This window comes from Stegostoma tigrinum, chromosome 6 (genome assembly GCF_030684315.1).
Source record: "Stegostoma tigrinum isolate sSteTig4 chromosome 6, sSteTig4.hap1, whole genome shotgun sequence".
NCBI lineage: Eukaryota > Metazoa > Chordata > Chondrichthyes > Orectolobiformes > Stegostomatidae > Stegostoma > Stegostoma tigrinum.
The window spans coordinates 87982782-88009097 of record NC_081359.1 but is presented as its reverse complement, the minus strand read 5'-3'; the positions used below and the strand labels follow the sequence as shown (position 1 = coordinate 88009097).

General features: G+C 37.4%; 1 protein-coding gene across 1 annotated transcript in view; it reads left to right on the top strand.

Annotated features, from left to right (window-relative positions):
• The window catches only part of foxo1a (forkhead box O1 a), an 85190-nt gene extending 59095 nt beyond the window's left edge, over positions 1-26095 (top strand). The window contains exons 2-3 of the mRNA XM_048532853.2: positions 15809-17148; positions 20821-26095. Coding sequence (XP_048388810.2) covers positions 15809-17137 — 1329 coding nt within the window. The 3' untranslated portion in view covers positions 17138-17148; positions 20821-26095. The remainder of the gene's footprint in view (positions 1-15808; positions 17149-20820) is intronic.
• The last annotated feature ends 221 nt before the right edge of the window (positions 26096-26316 follow it).

The following is a 26316-nucleotide window of genomic DNA, read 5'->3' as shown; positions in this document are numbered from 1 at the left end:
CAAGCTGTGTTCTGATTGTTTTGTTTTTCTTTTTCCAACTTGATGGCTTAGTTGTTTTTTAAACATCTTTCAAATATATACAGTTGGCTAACCAACTGATTTAAGCTGAAAGCTGTTCAGGCCACATTGTATGAATGAGCAAAATATCTTGTTTTATAGAAACTGATACCACTCAATGTAAGTTACTAAATATACAATGCACTGCTATCAAATCACATGTCTGTACAGGTTCTATATAGGTTTTCAGCCTGCATTGTCATTTACACCATTTAAAACTGATATTTCAACTGATAAATAGATGAAGGCAGAATCTCTGCCAGTGATCTCCTGCTCATTTGCTGTAACTTTGGCACATGACACAAGGAAGTCCCAGAGAAATGATGTAAAGTAATGGTGAGCATGTCTAAGTTTAAAATCTCAGCAAATCAAAATTGTGCCCCAGTGGCATTCAGTTATGAAACTCTTTAGAGAAGTGTAGTGTAAAATTGCAACGTAAAGAAAAAAATGTGCTCCTGATATGGAGCTAGTAAGTCAGAAAATCCACATGGTCACAGCTCTAGCTTGTTTGTAAGAGTATGGGAATTCTGATTTTACCTTGTTTTTATTTTTTACTATTCTGATGTCAAATTGAAAAGAAAAGTTAGATTTTGTACAGATTGATTTAAAGGTAAATAGCATAGGCTGTCTGAGGATGAAAGCACTTAAAGAATGTAACAGCATACAAAATACATGAGAAAGCAACTGGTATTTTGGACATTTTTCATTGGTTTGTTTTTGAGTTCCATAGGATTATTGGGCTATTACACTATTGGAGTTCTGTACAGATTTGGTAGCAGGATTGCAGTGTACAATTGGGGGAGCTCTCACTGAAATTCAACTCTGTTGTCCTTTTATGAATCTCTCTGTAATTTTATATAGCACAGTGTTGTGTAATGATACTTCTGAACCTGAAATAGGATTGGAAGGGAGATTAGGTGATTTGAATGAAAAAAAACCTGCGTTGGTGATTTAGCATTAGTGTACAGATCTTGGAAGTTTTAACTTGCATTCAACAAAATATTTTGGGACTGGTAAGGTAAGCAAATGTACACATCACCTTCGGAGAATGGGATTAATTAAGGTTATCCACATGGTTTTAGTACTGGCAGATTGTACATAACTAATTTGTTAGCTTTCTCTAAAGAGATCAAAAGATCTAATAATTGTCAAGGACCAAGCCATACATTTCAGGACACTGATAATGTTGGACCTGAAAAGTTACTGCACAACTTTTGAGACTGAATGTATGGGAGTATATTAAAATGATTTAGCTAATGATGCACCACAAGTTACCAGGATGACAGCCATTGTAAGTGATATGCCAGTGAAGTTTATTCTGACCACTTATTGTTGAAGATTTTCATCACAGATTTGGAGAATAGTGCAATTTAGGATCAGAGATGATTTGTATAATGGATTCTGAAAATGTCACGCATGGCAGAAAATCTTCAATAACATAAGCTCTTAAGATCTTTTGGCTTGTGAGGAGTTGCAGTCTGGAATCATGGATGTGGAACCTGAAAGTGTGAATTTCCTGAAGGTCCTGCAATTTTTAGTTGCAGATGCCTTTTTATTCATTCTTTTCTGAGTGTTTTCCCAGCTTGACCTGAAAAGACCTGAATTGGTGAGGAAACCTGAGGCACTGGGCCCTGGATGACCTGAGAAGAGGCAAGTCTTCCAAGTGAAACTCAGCATATCCAGCAGCATCTGAGGAGAGAAAGTTAACATTTAAGTCCATCAGACTCTTTTTAGAGTCAGAGATATACAGCATGGAAGTGGGACCCCTAAGTCTAACTAGTTCACACTGACCATGTTCCCACCTTGTCACACCTGCCTGTACTTGGTCCGTAGCCCTCCAAATCTTCTGTATTCATGTACTTACCCGAATGTCTTTTAAACATTGTGACAGTACCTGCACCAACCTCTTCCTCTGGCCGTTCAATTGACAAACTAACCACACTGTTTCTAGAAAACAAGTTGCTCCTCATGTTCTTTTGAAATCTTTCGCCTCTCACCTTAAAAATATGCCCCCTAGTTTTGAACTCTACCTCTACTACACCACCTCCCCCAACATTAGGGAAAAGACTTTTGCTATTCACCTTATGTCTGCCCCTCGTGATTTTATAAACTTGTATAAGGTCACCTCTCAACCTCCTACCCTCCAGTGAAAAAAGTCCAGGTATTTTATAAACCCTCCATTCCTGGCAATATCCTGGTAAATCTTTTCTGGAACCCTCTCCAATTTAATAACATCATTTATATAACTGGGTGACCATAACTGCACACAGTAGTCCTCAAGAGGCCTCGCCAACATCCTGTACCATCTCAACATGACATCCTAACTCCTGTACTCAAAGTCTGAGCAATGAAGGCAAGTAAGCTAGACACCTTCTTAAGCACCCTGCCTACATGTGATACAAATTTCAAAGAATTATGTACCTGAACCTCTAGATCTCTCTGTTCTGCAACCCTGCCATTAATGGTGTGTGTCCTGTCTTTTTGTTTTGTTTTACCAAAATGCAACACCTCACCTTTATCCAAATTGAACTCCATCTGCCACTCCTCAGCCCATTGGCACAATTGATCAAGTTCTGTTTGTAATCTTAGATAACCTTCTTCACTGTCCACTATATCATCAATTCTTTAGAAGTTTTCTGGCTTGGTCGGAGAAGATGATTGTAAGAATGTGGTCTGCTATTGGCAGGAGGCAGGGTCATCCGTGCTAGTTAGGGAGAGTAGAGAGGTTGTAGGGCTGACTACAGATGTAGCTTCTAGTGGAAAGGTTCCTGTAGCCCCTGATCCATAAGCAGCACAATAATCCATAAGCAGTACAATAAAGCTGAAAGATTCAGCCTTTCGGGATTCTTCATACTTGCCAAAGTCATTCATAGTCATTGTGTAGTCACTGAAAATTGTGGCATCGAGACCAATCCTACCTGATTTATTCACAACTTAAAGTAGTCAGATCAAGTATTCAACCTGACAGAATCTCTGTCACTTATTTGTTTTCTATTTATTCATGTGTTGTGGGCAATTTATTCCAGAATTTATTGTTCATCTCTATCCTTTCAAATTCTCATTTATGCAGACTATTTTCAAGACTAACCAGCTTTCACTTTCACAACCGAGAATCCAGTTTTTATAAACTAACCAGAAAAATCTTTGAAGTGGGATAAATTGTATTCTTGGTTACAAAGGTTCAGCTTGCAAATAACAGTGTAAAACAAGCACTATGTAAGACAGCTGTAGAGATATGGATAAATTTACTATTTGTTTTGATAGTTGTATCCTGTGTAGTCTCTCCCATTAATTTCAGGGGAAAAGAAAAGAAATTCTTGGTCTACTAGTTCTTGTCTTCGCTATTGTAGCAGCCGTTTTGATTACAATTCTAATAATGCCAGGATATGTTGTTCAGCATATTTAGCACGTGCAAACATGAAGGAATGATTTGAAATGGTGAGTATTTTTGGCAGCTAGTGCCACCATTGTATAGTGTTTGTAATGTTAGTGCCATCTTCTGAGCCAATGATAGCCTGAAGGGATGCATTGGCAATTTTCTTACAAGAATGTTGTTATGAGATGTTGAGTTTTAACTCCTGCTATACTTGTGGAGAGGGGCCCAAGGGAAACGCTCAACGAAACTCAGATCATTTTCAATAACTGCCGTACACTAAGTTTAATTCAGAGCTAGCAGTAATGGTGACAGGTTGAGAGTGGGAAACTTGATGGAAGAACCACACCAATGGAGTAGTAGCTGGCATGAGGCTAGTCCAGGAATGTGAGATTTGCAAAGAGGTGCTTGTATATGTAGTAATTGTGGTCAAATTTAGATTGTAAAATTAGAAAAACTTACAGAAACACAATGAGGTCTGAAACTTCTTGCTGTGATTATAGAATTCAGGGAATCTCCTTGGATGGAAATGGTTTAGAATAATTTCCTCCCCTATGACCAATGATGCTATAAACCAGTGATCAATTTGAGAAGTTTTCTTATGCCAGTAATGCTTTGTGCCTTTATTTCTTCAGAAATAACAAGATAGTTCAGTGAGTCACTCATAACCACTCTCTCACCTTGTATTTTGTGAATAGTAATTTCTACCTTTTGGAGGCCTGGAACTGCATTGTCTGTCCCTAAAATAAAACTAATTTTAATTCAGTTGGGTAAAACGTTGGTACAAATACTCATTTATGTTGTTCAAAAACATAGCCAGCAAGCTAACAAAAGGAAAAATTTTGTCATGACAGTATGCAATTACTAGTGACCTAAGTTTGAGAAAAACAACCACACCTCCTCCACCCACACTCAACTGTTGGGTGTGGCCATTCAATGATGAGAGGGAATTTGGAACGACAGATAGGAAAGGCATTCAGATTAAATGAATGTAGGTTTGCTAATCCTCAAGGATTAGTTTGGAGCCTTCAAGAATTGGAGATAAGTCTCCAGGGCACTGTTATGAGCAGCACAGAGAGAAAGCATGGGGATAATAAACAAAAGCACAAATATTCCGATGGCCAGAGAATTGTAGGAGCAGCATAGACTGGAGCCATGTGTTGCGACTGTATGGATTCCCAGACACCAACTCTGTTGAAATTACCTAGGAAATTGAAGTTTCCAATTACCTATTCCCTTATGCCTGGAACCCTCCAAATGAATCCATTAAACTTGTAGAATTTCAACTTAGTTAAGCAAGTGGTTAACCGGTAAAAAATTAGAGGATTAAAAACCAACTGTAACTCTTGAGAAATGATTAAACTGAATGCCTGACCACTTTCCAATGAATATGCACCAAACCTACTCAACCTCTTCTCAAAACAGTCCATCTGCACCTGGTATTAGCCAAGTGACCCTTCTCTGGACTGCCTCCAATGCCAATACATTTATCTTTGGATAAGGGCCCAAAATTGCCAACAACATTCCAACTCTGATCGTGATGTGGAAGTGCTGATGTTGGACTGGGGTAGGCAAGGTCAAAAATCATGACACCAGATTATAGTCCAACAGGTTTATTTGAAAACACAGGTTTTCAAAGCCTCACTCCTCCTCCAAGTGTTAGTCAGACATGGTATCAGACACAGAATTTATAAGCAAAAGATCAAAGGATCATAGAACAGTTCAGCTCTGAAATCCCTCTGTTCTGCAGGTTTCTGCAATCTTTCTCCATTTTAATAATGTTCAGCTCCTTTATTCTTCCTGCCAATGTGCATAGCGTCACATTTCCCTACATTATATTCTATCTGCCAAGTTTTTGCCCCTTCATTTAACTTGTTTATATCCCTTTGCAGACTCTGTCATTTTCATTTCTCACTATACCTCTATTTTTGTGTCATCTGAGAATTTGGTGAGAGTAGATTCACTTTTCTTACCCATGACATTCAGGTACATTGCAAATAATTGTGACCCCAGTGGTGATTCCAGTGGCAATCCACTAGTTATAGGTTGCTGTCATCAAACTACCTCCCTTATCCCAATTCTCTGTCTTCTAGAAATCATTTTTCTGCCCATGTTAATATGCTACCTCCAATATCATGGCCTGTTATCTTATTAAGTCGCCTAAAATCTGATACCTTATTGTATGCCTTCTTAAACTCCAAATATTCACAAACATTCACGAGCGGTTGAGTTTATTTTGTTCATAGATGTGAGCAATGCCGGCATTTATTCCCTATTCCTAATTGTTCTAGTGGCAGTGGTGCTAAGCCACCACCATCATTGTGGTGTACAAACACAAGCACAGAGTGCCGCAAGGGATTCCCAGGTTATTGACTGGGTGATTGTGGAGTGATTTGGAGAGGAACTTGCAGATGGTGCTTTACTGCAATGACTGCCCTTGTACTTCTAGGTGGCAGAAGTTTCAGATTTATGAAGTACTGTTGAAGGAGCATTGTTGAGTTGCTGTAATACATTTTGTCAGTGTATGTTTAAACCATTAGATCTGGTGCCAATCCAGGCTGCTGCCTGTCATTGAATGTTATTGAAGCTGCATCCTTCCAGACAAGTAGAGAGTATTCCATCACACTCTTGACTTGCACCTTGTGACTTGTGAGTGGACTTTGAGGAGTCAGGAAGTGAGATACTGTTGGAAAATTCCCAATTCCTAACCAGTATTAAAGCAGCCAAGAACACACGCGACAGGAATTGGTGACCCTAATTGCGTATCTTATAGTCTTGGCAAACTAAATGTCAAAGTGGTACTCAACAGTACTGTCTTCCTTGTACATGACAGTAAAATTTAAATTCACTGGATGGAAGAACTGAAGGTTATAAATGAATACTGCTAACTGAAAAACATATGTCTTCCAGATCTTAAATAAGCCGTGCCATGAAAAGGACTTAGAAACAAGAACTGTCTTTGACATTGAATTTCATTTGAGAAAAATAGGATTGTGCCATTCGCAAAAAGTACTGAATTGTCATTTTAAAAAAAACTGTAATTTATTCAAGTGCAATTTGTAGTTTATTCCCGATGCCAATGTGTTATACTTTCTATTTCAATAAGCTCACTATTCTTATACCTAACTGTCAAGGACTTTAGATTAAATTAAAATTCAATTTTACAAGTTCTTCTAAATAGAAGTAGAAATGTATATGGATTTTCAGTGCAGCCAGTCTACACAATGGAATAAATACTATCTAGGAATATCTGTAAGATTAATTTGTACGTTGATACAAAATCTCGTGTGACCCTTAATGCATTTGAATGGATAATAATATTTTGATGACACATGCGCCTTGACATTGTCTTGTTAACTGAAAGAATTACTCTCGAATTCTTAAATTGATCCATCCTTCACATACATAAAATAATATAAACAGAAACACGAAAAACATCTTTCACCTATGTGGGGTATGAAATTGTCAGAAAGCATCATTTCCGAGATGGATCAAGATTGACTTTGAATGACCACGGACCAGGATTCTTTCTTGTCATCTTCAACCTTATTTTCCATCAATGTGGTTATCTATGCAATCTTCCTAAAATGTTTTTTCTCAGTTGTCCAACTTGGTTGGTTGCTTGGTCTATTTCCATTCTTATTCCAAAGATTTTCAGACTGGTTATCTCCAGTAAAAGCCTCACTTCCTTCCCCTATATAACAAGTCCAAGTCCAAGTCCTCTCCTCTCTTCCTCCTTTATAATATGCCCCTCAGTAACACTACCAGTAGACGTAGGGTTAACCTCAAGATATGTGCTGATGTCCTGTTTGTATACCGTTTAGATACCCCAAATCCCTGTGTACTGCCCTGTGGTCTGTCTGACATCCAGTCTTTCACAAGCTGCAGTTTCTTGCAGCTAAGTAAGGGATGACAACTACAACAACAACCTGCCCCAGCTCCGTCTGTATGCCATTGAAATTCTCAGTCATGTTTTGTCTTTTCCAGACTTAACTACTTACAGGCTTGAACTGATAATTTTTGTTTTCTTTCTTTTCACAGATTCTGCCTGACCTATTGTGTATTTGCAAAATTTTCCGTTCTAATTTCAGGTTCCTAGTATCTGGATTAGTTTGATCCACTATTCTGATGCTTCCTGCCTGACTATCCATATACTCCAATGTCCATAAATTTCAGCTATTCATATTCAGTCCTGCAACAAATCCTGCCCCCACTCCAGTTTAAAGCAGAAATGATCATGCTTACATAACCTTGCCCCATTTGATTTCTAACCTCTTGCAGTTATCACTCCTCTGCATTCCACACCCTATGAGCTTTTCATTTCTGGCAGTTTTGCGTTGGAACGGCTCATGACAAGATGGTGATGTTATTAATTTTAGTAAACATAATGGCACAGCAGTACACTTGCCAACCATTTGCACTGAATTGGAACGCATCACGTGTTTCTTCTTCACCACAAATTCTCTTTTTACTGTATTTGTCAAATGGCAAGTGTGGAGTTACCATTATTTTTCCAGCAATTTCTGGCCAACATGTTAGGGTGGGTCACACATTCCTCCAAATTACTGGTATATCATTATTTTGTTATCTTAAGGAAAACATTGCACATTAAACTAGGAATAGAATCCTGCAGATCCCAGGCATCTGAAATAAAAGCAGAAAATGCTATAAATACTTAGGTCTGACAACATCAGTGTTATCTTTCAGGTCGTGATCTTTTCATCAGAATATTAAACCCATCTGTCCCTCCTTGGGTTGTCAATGTGTGGATGGGATAGATTCATTTCGTAGCATTGGCAATATATTCCTTTGTTATTGGCATCTCAAAGAATACAATGAGTTGCTAAATACAGTCTCTGAATGAGTTAATACATTAACTGTGGTGAATTAACATTTCTGTAATCCTGATGAATGAGTACTCTTTCATTGTCCTCATATTTTAGATGATTGTATTACCTTGGTACACGATTGGCTATTGGAGTAAGATTAAATAATGTCAATGCTTTTAGCTTCATGTAGCTTTTTTTATGTTTTAGACTTCCAGAACAAAAATTCCTTTCAAAATGCATCCACTTAAATTTCTGTCTAAACTTGTATCTACATCTGTCATCAAGCCAAGTGTATTCACAGTAAAGCCCAATTAATTAGCCAATAACTAGCTGTAATTACTACTTATATTTTTGCTTCAGAGTGTATATTGGTGCTAAATTTTGTAATGATTTTGAGCAGATGATCTGGCAATCATATACTTGATGTGAAAACAACTCCACAAACTAAAATAAATTTTGAGACAAATGATATCTCCTAATCAACGTTCTCTTGCCAACCAATTGACACAGTTTTTACAGTGTCCGTTTATTTTATTCATTCACGGAATGAGAGCATCGTTGGATGGCATTTATTGCCCATCCCAAAGGGCAGTTAAAAGTGAACCACACTTGTTTATGTTTAGAGTTGCATATAGGCTAGACCAGATAAGGGTGGCAGTTTCCGTCCACAAAGAACATTAGTGAACCAGATGGGTATTTCCAGATAGTTGACAATGGTTTCATGGCCATCGTTAAATTCCTAATTCCAGATTTTAATCAAATTCAAATCAGCATTTTCCATGGTAGAATTTGAACCCTAGCAATCTTGCAATAATACCACTTTGGCCATTGCCTTCTCAAACTGTTGTTTCTTTACTATGGTACTTCTTGCAAATAATCCTGATGCAAGTTGAAATGTTTCCACAAAATGTCTTTATCAGCAATACTCAAGTCCTTTACAACCAGAATATTAAATAACATTTATTAAGTGATTGCTGACCCTTTAAAAATACTGTTGCTATAAGATCGTAAGATATTGAGTAGAATTAGACCATTCAGCCCATCAAGCCTACCCTTTTGAGCATGACTGATTTATTTCTCAAGCTGAATCTCCAGCCTTCTCCCGGTAAACCTGTAATCAAGAATCTACCTCTGTCTGCAGTACACTCAATGGCTTGGCCTCCATAGCCATCTGCAGTAATGAGTACCACAGATTAGCTGAAGAAAGTCCTCCTCATCTCAGTTCTAAAGGGTCGCCTTTCTTTTTTTTTGAGACTGCGCCCATAGATTCTAGTCTCTCGTATTAAAGGAAGCATCTTCTCCATGTCCATTGAATCGAGACCCCTCCGTATTCTTAAGTAAATTTAAGTCTGATTTCTCTTCTCCTGCCTGCCCCACAATCCTCCTAAAGTCCATTAAGCACAGATTCAGTCCTCAACTGCTCCTCATATGACAAGCCCTTGATCCCTGAGACCATTGTTGTAAAACTCCTCTGGACACCCTCCAACACCAGCACATCCATTCTTTTATATATGGAGCCCAAAACTACTCACAGTATTCTGACAAGGGCCTTGTACGACTTCAGCGGTATACGTGTTCTTGTATTCTAGCCCTCTTGAAATGAATGCTAACATTGCATTTGCCTTCCTAAATGCCAACTGAATTTGCATGTTAAGCTTAAGAGAATCCTGAACTAGGATTTCCAAGTTCCTTTGTGCTTCAGATTTCTGAAGCCGCTCCCTATTTAGAAAATAGTCTATGCCACACTTCTTTCCAGTAAAGTGCATAACCTCACACTTGCCCACGTTGCATTCCATCTGCCACTTCCTTCCCCAATGTCCTATCCTGTCCAAATCTTTCTGCAGCCTCTCTGCTTCCTTAGCTGTACTTGTCCCTCTCCCTGTCTTTGTTATCTATAAACTTAGCAACAATGAACTCAGTTCTTGTGTCCAGATCATTAATGCATGATGTGAATAGTTGTGGTCCCAGTACTCCATTGCAGAATTCTACCAGCTGGTGGATGCCATCCTGAAAAAGGCTCCCTTGACTCTTCTCTTTGCCTTCTGCCAGTCAGCCGATGTCTATCCATGACACTACCATGCTCCAACAGCTGCATGGGCTCTGTCTTAATTGGTCGTCTCCTGTGTGGCACCTCATCAGAGACTCTCTGGAAATCCAAATAGATCACATCCATAGGTGCTCCTTCGCCTAATTTTCTCATTATCTCCTCAAAAAATTCTTTATCATATTTGTCAGACATGACCTGGCCATAACAAAGCTGTGTTAACTCAACCCTAATTCACCGTGGTCTTCTAAGTACTTGCAACCTCATTCTTAATAATGGACTCTAAAATCTTACCAATAATCGAGGTCAGGCTAATCAACCTACAAATTCCTCTCTTCACCGCAAATATAATAAAGACTTGTGGGCTTTTAGTTGGGTTGCCATACTTTTGTCCCTCCTGAGATTGCTAAAACAGGCTGTCAAGTTTTAATTTTGGATGTCAGTACCACCTTTTTCATCTTGTGCCTCATTGCTGCCAATTGAAGAGAGAGATCAGGTTAGAAGTTCATCTGTTAGTGGCACAAAAGAATAATATTGGATCAGTTGCCTGTTACACATTGAGCCTGTAATTCAGATTCATTGCAGTCAATGGATCAGAAATTCAGACACTGCATTATAAGGTGTCGAATCATAAAATGTCTGCCTAGTACCGTCATCTAAAGTTACTTTCTACCGCCTAATGTAGGAGACTGGGTTAATGTTTCAGGAAAAATGAATATCAGGCCCATTCACATAATCTTTGGGTACAAAATGGAATTATGAAATAAAAGAAGAATGCTGGAAATACAACAGCACATCAGACATCATCTGTGGAGAGCGAAACAATATTGATGTTTCACGTTGAAGATCTTATCATTGTTATGCAATAATAGGTGTTTTTTGATTCCCTACTTTGAGTTTCACTGCCACACATTTAATTTGTTAAAATAGTGAGTTTTACATGTATTATCAATTTCAGAAAAACTGAGCAGTCTGCTGTATAGTGACTTGGGCACTAGAATTTCGTATTTTGTGATGATTAGCCTGAAATCTTGTTTACTTGCCAGAATAATTGGGATTTATGTGGTTCATTAACAACATTACCAAAAGAACATATTTAACAATGCTCTGATATTTTGGCAATGCATTAAGATTTGCATAGATAACTTAGTACAATGTAAATTGGAAGAAAAATGAACATTGCGATTTCTTGAAAGAAAATTCAATGGCAATTTGATTCAGTAACAAATATTGTCTTGCTATGTTGAGTAGCACCTAAGTTATTGAAGTTCATTCATGAAGGATTTTAACTGAGCACCCCAAATTTTGCATGCCATCCTTAAACATCCAACACAGACATGAATTTTGTCTGTGGGTGGTATGCATTATCTCAATGACAGAATGCAGTGAAAATATACAAAGAATTTTGGCCCTGAAACAAAGTAGTCAGCATCAATATATTTTATTCACTGTTGCTCAGCCCCGCTTTTATCATTACCATGATCATGAACGATGTTGCTTTTGTATGAGTAAGAAGTAAACTGTGGCTGCATCTCACCTATTTTTGCTGCCATTTGCTGTACTTTTATCTTTGCCCAGGTAAGGTTCTAATTCATATTTTAACATTCCTCATTAAATTAGTTGATTCTACATTGTCAAAGCATTAGGAGGCACATATTATCCCATACTTGTTGTGTATAAGCTAGGCAAGTGGAAACATCTAAAATTAGATTTTTTTTCAAGTCCCATGTGGAAGTTCATGGCAGATTATGTTTGAGGTGGAATGTGGCATGGAAAGTGATAAAAATGTGGAAAACCTTTCAGTCAGATTCTCTCTTGCCAAGATCCCTTGGAGAAGCTAGACATTCATGAATTTGTATTTGTGTCTGGAATTGTCAGCAGACACAACATCATTAACAACAGGACATATTTTCATAAGATTACCTCTAATCATTTTCTCCCCAGTTTGGCAAATTATAGCTTCGCTTACGGTCTGTGCTTGGAAAACAGGAATTTATGTAGCAACCCTGCAGAACTTTTCCTGGTAGGAAAAATAATACATTATTGTTTGGCAACACCAGAAGACAGCTCTGTTAGCTGGAAGAATGACCTATAGCTCCCCCATTGACCTAAACATTGCAGATTGGGCCAGAATCACTCTGAAGGTATCACAATTTGTTTTTACTAAAAACAATAAGGAGGCTTATATTCACCGTCGACAACTAACTGCCGTGTAGATAAGAATATTATTGTGACCACAGTGAATCTCATTCCTTAAAAGATATCTTCAGTGCTATTTGTTCTGCTGCTAATATTTTTGCATATATCAGATCAGACAGAAATCATAGAACTCGGCTGTATAAAATGTTCCTAGAAATGTCATTTATATAGTAATTTGGATGAGAATATAGAAGGCATAGTAAGTAAGTTTGCAGATGACACCAAAATTGGTGACATTGTAGACAGCAAAGAAGAATTTCTAAAATTACAAAGGGATCTTGATCAAATAGGTCAAAGGGCTGGAAAATGGCAGATGAAGTTCAATCTGAATAAATGAGAGATATTGCGTTTGGGTACAATGAACAAGGGTAGGGCTTATACAATTAGTGGTGGGGTCTTGGCTAGAGTTGTGGAACAGAGAAACCTAGGGGTGCAGGTACGTAATGCTTTAAAGTTTGTGTCACATATAGACAGGTTGGTTTAAAAGGCATTTGGCATGCATGCCTTCATTGCTCAGTCCTTTCACTAAAGGAGTTAGGATGTTATGTTGAGGTTGTACAAGACATTGGTGAGGCCTCTTCTGGAATACTGTTCCCAGTTCTGCTCACCCAGTTTTAGGAAGAATATTATCAAGTTGGAGAGTGTTCAGAAGAGATTTACCAGGTTGTTGCCAGATATGGAATATTTGAGGTATAAGAAAATGCTGTATATGCTGGGGACCTTTTTTCACTGGAACATAGGAGGTTGAGAGGTGACCTGATAGAAGGTGATAAATAATGAGACGTGTAAATAGAGTTGTTGGTAATTGTCTTTTCCTTAAGATGGGGATTTTCAAGACTAGGGAACCATTTTTAAGGTGAGAGGAAAGTGGTTTTAAAGACATTATGCAAATTTTTGCACAGAGTGGTTCATGTGAATGAACTTCGTATGAAGTGGTAGATGTGGATACAGTTACAGTGTTTAAAAGACATTTGGATGGATGTTTAATATGAATGATTTGGAAAGATATGGGCTTGGAGCAGGCAGGTGTGACTAGTTTAGTTTGCGATTTTGTTCGGCATTGACTGATTGGACCAATTAGTCTGTTTCCGTGCTGTAAAATTCTCTGACTTTATGTAAAACCAATCTTTCATCTTATGTATCCTCAACAGTTTTCAGCTATCTATTAGTGTACATTTGCTGTGTTCAAGAATACTTAACAGATGCCAACATCTTTTGTTCATTGTTAAACTTGTGACACCGTGTTTCTGATTACACTAACCAAATGAGGTAAGATGGAGATTTAGACATTTTTGCAAACAAGCCAGAAGGTGGTTGTGAAAAGCACAAAAAAAGCAAGTTTTTCTTTGTTATTTTTCAATGGAAAATGGATGAAATTCTGCATTGGACAACAGTTAAAATGTCTGTTTATTCTTCACAAAATCTACTTGTTTGCTTTTTGTTTGTGTTTAGATTTAAGGTGTTTAACCAGATTTGAATTCAGATTTTTAACAAAAAAAGACAAATTTTGCATTGTTTGTGCATTTTGGGAGATGATATTCACACTTTAAAGCCTTTAGTTTATCATGTCATCTGTATATTGCTATTCCGGTGGATGACAAATAAAAATAATGACGGGACATGAGCTCCTTATTTTGCTGTCTATTTAAAATCATACATTATTTTTCATTTGGCATGTAATAGTATAATACTAGCTTCAGTATTGTTGGCATACCATTAAACTGAATACATTTGATAAAATTACACCTTGTCTGAAACTACCAAGGTAATAAAATGTGAATTTGTACAGTGTCTTTAACAGTATGACTGCCTGAAAGCACTTTGCAGTTGATATTAAATGAAATTTCACCCTGAGCTATTTAGGTAATTGGGCAAAAACTGACATCAGAAAAGTTTTTTAAGGAGTGTCCTAAAAAAATGAAGGAAACACATGTTTGGGTCAATTTGAATTTGGATTGAATAAAGGCCAAGAATTAGAGGAGCACAGATATATTAGAAGGCTATAGATCTGGAGCAGCTTAGAGATGGAAAATGGCGATGCTATGGAGGAATTTGAAAAGAAGGATGAGAATGTTAAAGGTGTTGCCTAACAAGTAGGTTATTTGTTAAGGATGATGGATGAATGTAATTTGGTGCAACTGAAGAACACAGTTGATTTTAACCTCACTGCGAAGCCTCTTCCAGGGATGCCCAACTTGAAGTTACCCTCCTCCCTCCAGACCAACCTCAGTGAATCTGTCTCCCACTGCAACTCTCTTGTCCCTACCTATACACTCCTGTCCACCCATCTTCTCCTCGATCCATCTTCGGTCCGCCTCCCCCTCTCTCCCTATTTTATTTCAGAACCCTCTCCCCACCCCCCTCTCTGATGAAGGGTCTAGGCCCGAAACATCAGCTTTTGTGCTCCTGAGATGCTGCTTGGCCTGCTATGTTCATCCAGCACCACACTTTGTTATCTTGGATTCTCCAGCATCTGCAGTTCCCATTATCTCTGAGTTTTGGACATCACCAGTTTGGGAAAGATTGAAGGAAGATATCAGCTGAGAGTATGTTGGAATTGCCATCCCAGGCACTTGTAATAGATTGCTCGAAACCTACATTTCTAATGGAGTTGGGGCAGTAAACATGTTAACAACATCTAATTACTCATCAGCTTAATTTTTTTGGAGGAATGTGTTTCAGTCATAATGAATGCTGATTCTATCCTCATTGTAGCCCATTATAATAATTGTTAAAATCATTGATATAAGGAAATTGATTTTGCACTTTTAATTGATATAGAGCGAGATGATATTGAATTGTTCTATTGACTTAACAAAATGCATGGGGCACTGCATTGTAGGAAAGTGCATTTTTTCTTTTTAGTTTTCACATATTAATGCTGCATTGCCCCACAGATTTTAGTTTCAAAATTCCTCATGAAAAATAATTTTTGTTGTTGAATCATGATCCATATCATGACTGTTACTGTGTTCTCCAGCAATGTAGTGCTTTTTGGCATACGAACTAGACGTTGTGCTTCTAGTCATACATGCCTAGTTGTCAAACTGAATGAGTGCAAAACTCCACATTGCTGTACCCCAATGCATTAATGATTAATTTGGAATATTCTCTGACTTATCTCCAACCCTTCTCAAATATCGTCACCAAAATATCTCTAACCCTTCTCCAAATATCACCACCAAAATAGGGCTACTAAGAAAGGAATTCATAGGCAAAGAAAATTGTGGGACCATGTAACAAACTAATAAGAGAATGCACTGAGGAAGTGGTTCTGACTTCATGCTTTCTATTTTTGTTTTATAGAATTCAATCCGTCACAATTTGTCACTGCACAGCAAGTTTGTAAGAGTTCAGAATGAAGGAACTGGCAAGAGTTCTTGGTGGATGCTGAATCCCGAAGGCGGGAAGAGTGGAAAATCTCCAAGAAGAAGAGCAGTGTCCATGGATAACAACAGCAAGTTTGCTAAAAGCAGAGGGAGAGCTGCTAAGAAAAAGGCAGCTCTTCAGACGGGCCATGATGGCAGTGCTGATAGTCCCGGAACACAGTTCTCAAAATGGCCTGGAAGTCCTAACTCACACAGTAATGATGATTTTGATGCCTGGACCACTTTCAGAAAGAGAACTGGATCAAATGCTAGTACATTAAGTGGAAGGCTTTCACCTATAATGCCAGAACAGGAGGATATTGTGGATGGGGACGTTCATCAAATGTCTCCCTTAGTCTATACTGCTACCTCCAGTAAAATGGCATCGCCGCTACCAAGTCTGAGTGAGATGACTAGTTCTATGAACAATTCCATGACTGAAAATGTGATGGAGGATCTTTTGGACAACCTAAATCTTTTGTCCCCAAATTCAGCAATGACAGCATCTACCCAGCCTTCATCAGTGTCACTAATGCAACAAAGCTCAGGCTATTCTTTTCCATCTCAGAACATGCCCATTGGTTCGCAGACGCCAGATTACCGAAAATGCTATGTTCAAAGCAGTATGAACTCCCTACAGCAATCTCCTTTGTCGAATTTTCAAGAAAAAAAACCAAGCTTTGGGGCGATTACTCAATATAACTGCCCAACAGGACTTCTTAAAGAGTTACTTACTTCTGACTCACCACCTCATAGTGACATGCTCCCACAAGTAGATACTGTGGTATCACAAGCTAGTAGTCGGCTGGCCAGTCAAAATATGATGATCTCCACAACATATGCTAATCAGGCAGTTCATACCAAGATGATGAACCCCAGTGTCCAGCACCACCCAGCGCATAGTCAGCATTCAGTTTCAATGAATGGTCGTGCCTTACCTCATACAGTGAGCATCATGGCTCATCCTTCAAATATCCGACATTTGTCCACACCAAAAAGTCAGCTACAAGTGCCTATGCCTTTGCAGCTAAATTCAATGGATCCCTGCTCTATTAACAGTAATGGTGGCTATGGAAGAATGAATATTGCTTCTATGAGTCAGGAGATGTTGCCTAGTGATTTGAATGATATGTTCATTGAAAGGCTGGACTGTGATGTTGAGTCCATTATTCGTAATGATCTTATGGATGGCGATACTCTAGATTTTAACTTTGACTGCTATTCCAACAGCGCAAAGGCATCCAAACATAGCTGGGTATCTGGCTAAATTTTACACAGGTGGGTATTACATCTCACACCGAAACAACTGAGTTTTCTATTTTGTGATTACTAATGATAACGAGGTTAAATTTCTAAAATGTTACTGTCAGATCAATGATGCTGTTGAATGATTTAAAAAAAAATGGAACTTGCAGTGGCATACTGCATACTATATCTCTTTAATATGCTAACGTGGGACTGCAGAAAGGACATAATATTGTGCAGAAGCAGAATTTGGTGAGAACAAATTCCATTTTGGAGAAAGAGGAAATTTTAAAGGGTAGGAACCTGCTGACATCAGTGGAATTTTGCCCTTCCAGTGGCAGTTTGAAGGAAGCAAATGGTGGTCTGTGGAAATCAGGAGTCCAGATCTAAGGAAAGGGGAAACTGAAACCTTACGTGTGAGACTGTGTAGCATTGTAAAACTCCTTGGCTTTTCAAAGGAAAATTTAAAACAAAATCTTAACTCTGAACTGCTTCTTATGTTTCAACTCCTATTTTGAATTGAGTTCACTCGATGAGAAAGCCTCGCTGTTTTCCCTACACTCATTAAAGTTAAAATAGCACTTGGGACTTTGGTATGCATGTCCACCTATCCCCTACAGTAGATAAAGTGGTGAAGAAGGCATTTAGGCTACATGCCTTTATTACCCAAGGATTGAGTTTAAGAGCTGAGAGTTTTATGCTGGAACGGTATAAAAAGTCAGCTAGGGCACAGGTAGAGCATTATCTGCAGTTCTGAAATCCACATTGTAGGATGCGTTTGCACTGGAGAGGGTGCAGAGGAGATTTACCAAGATGTTGCCTGGGCTGGGGAGTTTTAATCATGAAGAAACATTTGAGAGACTGGGCCTGTTTTCCTTGGAACAGAGGAGATTGCTTGGGGGGCTGGCAGGTGACATGATTGAGATGCATGAAACTATGAACAGCATGTATAGTGCAGACAGGAAGAAACATTTCCCCTTGCTGGGGGGAATCAATGACCAGGAACATAGATTTAATGTATAGAATAGAAGGTTTAGATAGGATGTAAGGAAAAATGTTTTCACTCAGAAGGTGGTGGGAAACTGGACCCCATTCCCTGTAAAGGTGGTGGAGGTGCAAACCCACGAAACATTGAAGAAGTACTTAGATGTACACTAATGATGCCAAGGCACAAAAGACCACTGATCAAGAAAATTGGGTTTAGAATAATTGGATTGTTGTTTTTGATCAGCACGCATTTGATGGGTCAAAGGGCCTTTTTCTGTCCTGCAGGCCTCTATGACTGTACATGTGATCAGTTTCCAATCTGCATATATAAGGAAAATCTCTATTGGCTTGAAGAACCAGGTTGTGATCAGAGATACCAGAGTTTAGTTAGTACATTGGCAGGCAAGTCACCTAGTCAATTCAACTGTCTATCTGCCTGGTTTCCATCTTGTTAAGTTGGACATTCTAATTTTGTAAAGAACTGATTATCGCAGTTTCTGAATTTGTAATTCTGTCCTGTTTTAAAGGTGGCTTTTTAATGCATGTAGTAGTACAAGCTGTCTCATATCAGTAGTGCAAACTGAGAATCTTTGCTTATTGAGTGGGTGTTGTTTCAACCTCAAGGTATCAGTTAATGCCTTGCTCCATGCAAGAGTGAAGCAAAAGAATTTCAGAGATAGAAAATAAAATATACTTGCAAAAACCCCCTAAGACAAGGTTTTAAATCTATTGCATACTTGGGGGGGAAAAAAATCTCTGAACATGCTATTCTTATCCAGGCTGGAATTCAGTTAACTTCCTTCACCTTCAGCTCTACCTCCGAATCCCCACAACACCCCGCACCCCCAATCCACTGAATGAAAAATACTACTTTATCTCTTGTATTTTTTTTGTCAGATGTATTGTTCTGAAGCTTTTAATAGACTTTGTAAACTTTGCCATGGTTTGTGTTGATGTTACCTTGCCTCAGAAAATGTTATGCTGCATACTTGGACAAGAAGTTTACCTTTAAGACCAGTACTGAGTCTGCATTGTCAGAAATGCTGTGTCTCAGTTGAGACTTAAAAGCAAGATCCAATTGCCTTTTCAACTGGATATGAAAGATTCAATGCAGTTAGGAGAGTAAAGACTCTTTACTTGAACAACCAGAAGTGTTTTAGTTGGTGATTTATTTTTGTGGGACATTTTTGTGTGTAAATTGGCTGCATTGATCAACTACAACAGAGCCTCATCAAAAGTAATTCACTGGGCTATGAAGTATGTTGGAACATTTTGAGCAGGAGAACATCAGTATAAGTGCAAGTCTGATCTTTTTTTCTTTCCTTATGTGTAATATCACCACCATCAGTCCCCCAGCCATTTGTCAGGAAGAAAACTGTTCATTTCCTCTTTTTTAGACAGTGCAATCACAGATGATTGGAACATGAGTTCATATCCAACTCCTGTGAAGTCTGCTCTGTACTTTTGGTATATTGAAGATTTCCCTTTGTTCTATGTTTATCAACAATTTTCAAACCATGGAACATGGTATTACCTTATTTCTACTAATTTAAGTCATTCATATATGTCACAAACCAAAAACTTATTGAGTAGCTATTTGGAGTTACATTTCAACGACATTAAGTATTGAAGTGTTCCAAATGCATGTCACACATAATATGGAATATTGTAAATACAAACAAATTATTCCAAATAAATTATGGAATGTATATGTCAAATTTACTGCAAGAATGGTTTGATAAATATTTTATTTTCTGAATGCTGGAGCACATTGAACATTGAAGAATAAGTATAAATATTGCTAGAGGCATTAATGGAATGTGTTTGGCTGTAGTTTTATTTGAGATGTACACAACAGCCAATACCAGAGGATCTAATTTACAAGGTTGTAACATAATTGAGAACTTCAGATGTCCTAGAACTGCCAGAATGTAATTTACAACCATTGATTAAATCCTTGATTAAATTTGTCTTGGGCTCAACCTTTGATTATAGCAGTTCACTGCAATGAGGCTATCGTGACCATAAATGAGAAGTTCTATTACTTTACATTAAAATGATTTTGTCATATAATGAGGATGTGCATTTATGTGGTACCTTTTAGGATGGTAAACATCCCAAGGTGCTTCACAGGAATGTTATTGAACAAAATTTTGACTCCATCATATAAAGAAATTTGGTGTAATTGATCAAAACTTTGACAAAGGGGCAGGTTTTGAGGAGTTTCTTAAATGAAATAGAGTGAAAGACCTTTAGGAAGGGAATTCCAGAGTTTAGGCCTTAATAGCTGAAACCACTGATGGTGCAAGATTAAAACAGGGCAATTAAACTCAGAAACAAGAACAGAAGTTGCTGGAAAAGCTCAGCAGTTCAGGTAGCATCCGTGAAGAAAAAGTCATAGTTAACGTTTTGGATCTGGTGACCTTCCTCGGAATCTCAGCTAGTTGATTCAGGCCAAATATGGGTTCTGTACAGGAGCAGTTCTGAATTTCTTTTAAGCAAGGGATTTAATTTAATTATTTCCTCCTAGCAAATGAATTCATCTCAGTTCTGATTTTATTTTTAAACAGCACCCTGACTTTGTGGTTGAAAAATTAAAAACAATACCTTATTTCAGAATTATTAGAAGTATTAGTTTCACTTAGTTTAGTTTGCAACAGTTCAGTAGGTTTCTGCCTATTTATGTTTTGACACTTTTTCTATTTCTCATTAAACTAGATTTCTCTGAAGGCAGCCAGACTGGATTGACATCAGGAATTGGGAAAAGCAGTCCAAAGATGCCCTTCACCCTTACTGAATTCTCTTGATAAATGCTCCCTTTTCCCTTTCATCATACTTGGCAGCATGGAACATTTTCCTGCACAGGATGTTTGCCCAATGTTTGCAGGTTTTGTGCTGCTCTAGATAAGGCCTATGGAATTTGGAACTGTTTGGTGACAAAGTGCCAAACACACTACAGAATGTCATTTCAAACATACGTGCATTGTGTGCTTAATTAACAATTTTCTTTTTAATTATGAGCATTACATGGGCCTGATCTGGTTGTTGACTATGACTGTAACAAACTCTGCTTCTGTGTCAAATACTGTATTGTGAGAATTTCAATGCAAATAATGCACTTGCTGGCTTATTTTAAAACACCACCAATATATGATGGGAATAGGTCCATCACCTCTCAAAAGAAGAATTGACCTGCGGTTAGTGTTGGATTCAGCAACAATACTTGCCAGGTTGTACTAATGTTACTGCGATAAACCTTAGGATAGACTACTTACATATCTAATATGTTGGTACTGCAGACTTTCTGTTTTAATACCAACTGGCCTTGTAATGCTAGTAGCTTAATTTTCTGAGCATATACCTGGGATGTCTGATAGGTGATAGGGTTATGTTAAAATATCCTGAACAATAAAACCGTGATTCAACATGCAACAGTTATACGCACATAGCTTTTTCCTTACACATTTAATGGAAATATTAAAGGAAATCAACCCTTAAAAGATCCAATGCCATTCATTTTGTCAGTTCTAAGTTTGAATTTGGAGGGCAAAGGGATATTTTAATTAAACTCACTCAGCGGAAAGTTGAATTGCATTTAAGGCAATTTCACACCCTGAATGAACTCAACAGAATGTAATATAAGGCAGGGTCTAAGATAAGTGGCTGATCCAAATTCTAATAGATTCCAATTGTGTAGGTTTGGTGAAAGTGACCTTCTGAAGAATGTGATATTCAAATACAATAATTATTCTCTTCTAATGTAAGTAAGCTTCAATATGAAATGTTTATTTTTGTGTTTTTGCGGTGAGTTTTTAATATTCCAGTATGTTGCCATATAGTTTGTAGATAGCTGTGCCATCTTTTTGGTTTGGCATTCACCATGTCCACATAAACTCTGAAAACAACAGATTGTCACAGGTCCACTTGTCCCAACCCTTCTACATACATTACATTTCAGAGGAGTCTAATGCTCCCTCCTTTTCCACGATTCTTGGTGCATGTGACTTTACAAAGCTGAAGACTTGTTGTGATTTGATTTTCTTTTAACATTCAATTTTAAAAGAACAGAAAAATGTTACATGCTCTTTTGTATCTGAAGACTGAATTTTAATTTATTTAAATTAATTTTTATCTCTTGGCATTTGTAGCTCTCACTGTAGTTTCAAATCTCCATAAGTTGATCAGCATACCTGGAGGAATGTATTCATTATAAGGTAACCAGTGAGGAGAGGATTTGCCATTTCATTAATGTCCTCTGTCAAGTGTAAGGTGAAGGCAAAATTCTGACAGTATGTAGATTCCACTTTATTACCCTTTTGTCAAGGAAATGCCTTCTATCCTGTTCTCTGCTAAAACTAATCAAAAAATCCTGAAATTGCAATATGGTTATTTGACACTGATGTACTAGATCACAACATAATTCTAAAGTTTTCATTTTGATTGTAAACATTAGCGTTGCAATACCGCAATCTGCCTTGATGTTGAGAAATACCTTGTGATTGAGGAAGTTAATCTTGATGACCTATACAACCAAATTTTCAACCAAGTGCAGATGTTTTTATTGACTATAGGAGAAAATCCTGTTAGGGTGTTTCTGGCTGTGTCTCCAGCACTTGACCTATATAAATTGATTTATAGGTAGATTAATTTAAACACTTCTTTTTAACCCAACAACTTGATTTTGTGCCAGTATAGTGATTTGATTGCTGGCTGAAGAAGGTCCAGACTCTCTTTCACTTGGTAAATTCTTTTATGATGGTTTGACACCCTGCTTTTGTGTCACAAGGTTGATGACCAGTGTGAGGTTTTCTTGACATATAACCAACTTCAAGCCTCTTCTTAGTACTCAGCTTCATTGTTTTACGGCATGTAAATTATCCTAATCAAACATAATGTTCTAGTCTGCTCCTCTACAAAATAATTTGCAACTCAAGCTTTGAAGATGGATAGTAGCACTATTTTTAGACACTAGCTGTTCCTCTGTAGAAGACCATTTAACCAAAGAAAAGGGCTCATTGTGTGCTCAGTTCACCACCAAATGTTTGTATGACATCTGGGAAATAGCCATACTTGGTTCTTGTATGCCTGTCCCCCAAATACATCAGACATTGTGGGCTTCCATTCAGAAACAAGCAACTTAACCCATTTAGCATTATCAAGGCAAAATTACACCGTAAGACCTGCAAAATTCCAGTTGCAGTTGTATAGGGAGAAATGGCATCTGTATATATGGTTTTGAGTAAAAGGATCACGTAGATAATGTATGAATTTTTCTTTGAGGCTCTGCCTTTAAGGAATGCTGTCCAAGTTGCAGTGCTGGTTTAATGGGCTGATCATTCAGTTGAGGACAGAGCTGATTTTTCTCTTTGACACTAACCTTGTGGCCATTTAGAATCCAGGGTATCAGCTTAGGTCAGGTAACCCTCTCACTTGTAAAACAAAAGGTAGTGAGTTCACCCCAAATGATAGACATGAGTACATACTTTAGGCTGTTATTTCAATTAGCAGTGAGAAATGTTGCATTGCTGAAGGTGCCATATTTTAAGTGACATGTTGAAGTCCCATCTGCAAGCTCAGGTGGCTGTTACTGATCCCAAAGGATTATGCAAAGAAAAACAAGTTCTCCTGGCCAACATTCCTCTCTTTCGTATCACCTCCAAAACAAGTTTAATCATTTGGTAGCATAGAACTTGGGCTATTGCTGAAAGTAGACATATATTGTCAAAACTTATATCTTGCATTCATCAGGACAATTTGCAAACAATCTTAAGTTAAAAGGAAAGCAATATTTCATACTGTATGAGAAGGGAATGCTAAATAGCTGGCAAATTAACTCTTGTAGAGGCACCTCTCCCAATCAAAGTCTACTTGTGAACCAATCTACATTCTGTTCTCATACCATAGGAAATGTTAGTTCTTATGAACTGTCCTGATGAGTGCAAGATGAAAAGCTTTAGTAAAACGTATTTTGTTAGCAATAAAACAAGGTTCTATGACTATCCTTTCAGTTGCTGTTTGTGAGATATTGTTATGCAGAAATTGGGTGCTTGTTAGTCTGTATCACAATTACATTTTAAATGTAATCCATTTGATCTAAAGTTCAAAGATCTGCTCTATGCATTCTTTCTTTCCTTTTTCTTGTCTACCTTCTTCACATGCACTCTCCCTCCTGTTTGCATACCTGGTGTCATCTACAGTACTGATGCATAATGTATCACAGGGACATCAAGGCCCTCTTACATTACCTTCTCCCTCCAAAATATTTAGTCGAGCTGCTACTGAGATATCTTGAGCAGAGACAAATTGATTGTTGATGGAGAGGGAGAGTCATTGTAGTCATTAGTACACACTTTAGTGCTTTATTTTCATAATGGTGGAGGCCCATTAGTGGTCAGACTTGTGATGCACAGTCCTGAGGTCACTCAAAATGACAAAAAGCTTTCAAAATGGAATACACTGTATTAAGAATATCAAATACTTTGTATTAAGAATATCAAAACATGAGAGTTGCACATTCTTTGGCGATGCAGATGACAGAAAGATGCAAATGCTTTGTTCTACTTATTACATTTGTTACAGCGCACAATTGACAGCTAGATCAGATGACATTCAGTGTTACAGTAGAGTTTTCTTTGGTCATAAACTGACATGTTTATAAATAAATAGTTTAATGAAAAATCATGAGATCTACATTGTATTTACATTGTTAATGTGATTTCTTTTTGCATTATGTTTAAGGAAAGCGAATACTGCAGGTCATGAGATTTTTTTTCCCACGGTGAGTTTACAGAATCACAGAAAAGAAAGGGGCATCATGCACCTTCACATTTTTTATATTAACTGGATTAAAATAAGGTTTTTGTATGTACACAGTTAGATTTTTACATCCTAGGGGGTGCTATTACGTGATGGTGTTTGCTGTTTTTGTAAATATACAATGAAACTCAAAGCGTAAGAGTTTTCTAAGCATAATCAGTTTTGCCTGATGTGGATTTTTGCGCAGGGACTAATGTAAAGTTGTAAGTTTTTTTTGTTACTTTTTTTGATCAATTATTTAACAATCAGATTTCTTATACAAGTTTTCATTCTGCTTAAAGTTATGCTAAATTTAAAATACCACAAAGTGTTATGCTAGATGCTCAGACAGTTTCACAACTGTATTTCATTGGTCATCTTGATATAGAAGCTCAGAAAGCTTTGAGTAGAACTACCTTAATTGTAAATGATTGCTCCGTGAAATGTGCAAATCTTACCTATGCATACAAAGTCTTAACTTTGAATTTTTTCTAGATTTGTACTGTTAAAAGTATATTATAAAATAGAGTTATCCAGATATTTTAAATTTAACAAAAAGATGTATTGTTTCAGATATAGCTATATGTAACCATACATGGTATATAAATTTTATTTAGAAGTTAGCCATGAAAACCATACTGCTTTTGATAAACCAGTGCTGTTTTCTTCAGTACAACTAATGGATGTGATGTACTGCTTGATGTAAATGACTGATAAGAGTCAGCAGAGCATCCCTATGAAGAGGGAAGAAACTATCTTGGACCAATTGCTTTTCCACATAGAAAATTAATTGCACTCAAGCTTTTTTAAAAAAAAAGTTTCAGTAAACATTACTTATTGAATCATTAATGAAAATTTAAATACTTACATTTATTAACTTATCAAGCTAAATGTGACTTATCTATTACATTCTGTTTATAAATAAAAGTTGCAACAGGAGTAGTTTTTTTAAAATGAAAATTACTAATTTGCACAAAACTGACCCTTCTTTTGACGGATGTTCCGCAGACCAACAACAACATGAAACTGGCATGTAAATAATGTTTGCTCCAGTTAAACAGACTGTAGCAGTACTTGAAAGTTTCACCACTTTATATCCTTTCAATAATGTAGATTGTAACTAAGTATATTGTTTCATAGACAAGTGCCTGATAGTGGACATTAAAGAACACAAGAACAATCTTTGCTGTATTGTATGGAGCCATAATAAATGTATATAAATTCTGTTACAGAATCTGAATTGTGTTACTGCCATGTTTCTTGATTGTGATTTTTATCTGAATTGCATTCTTCCCTTGAAGTGAGTGTTAGGGTAAATTGCTGCACCTGTATTGTTTCAGATATAGCTATATGTACATGGTATGTGAAATTTTATTTTGAAATTAGTGATGAATATTTTAGGTTTATCATTGACCGTTC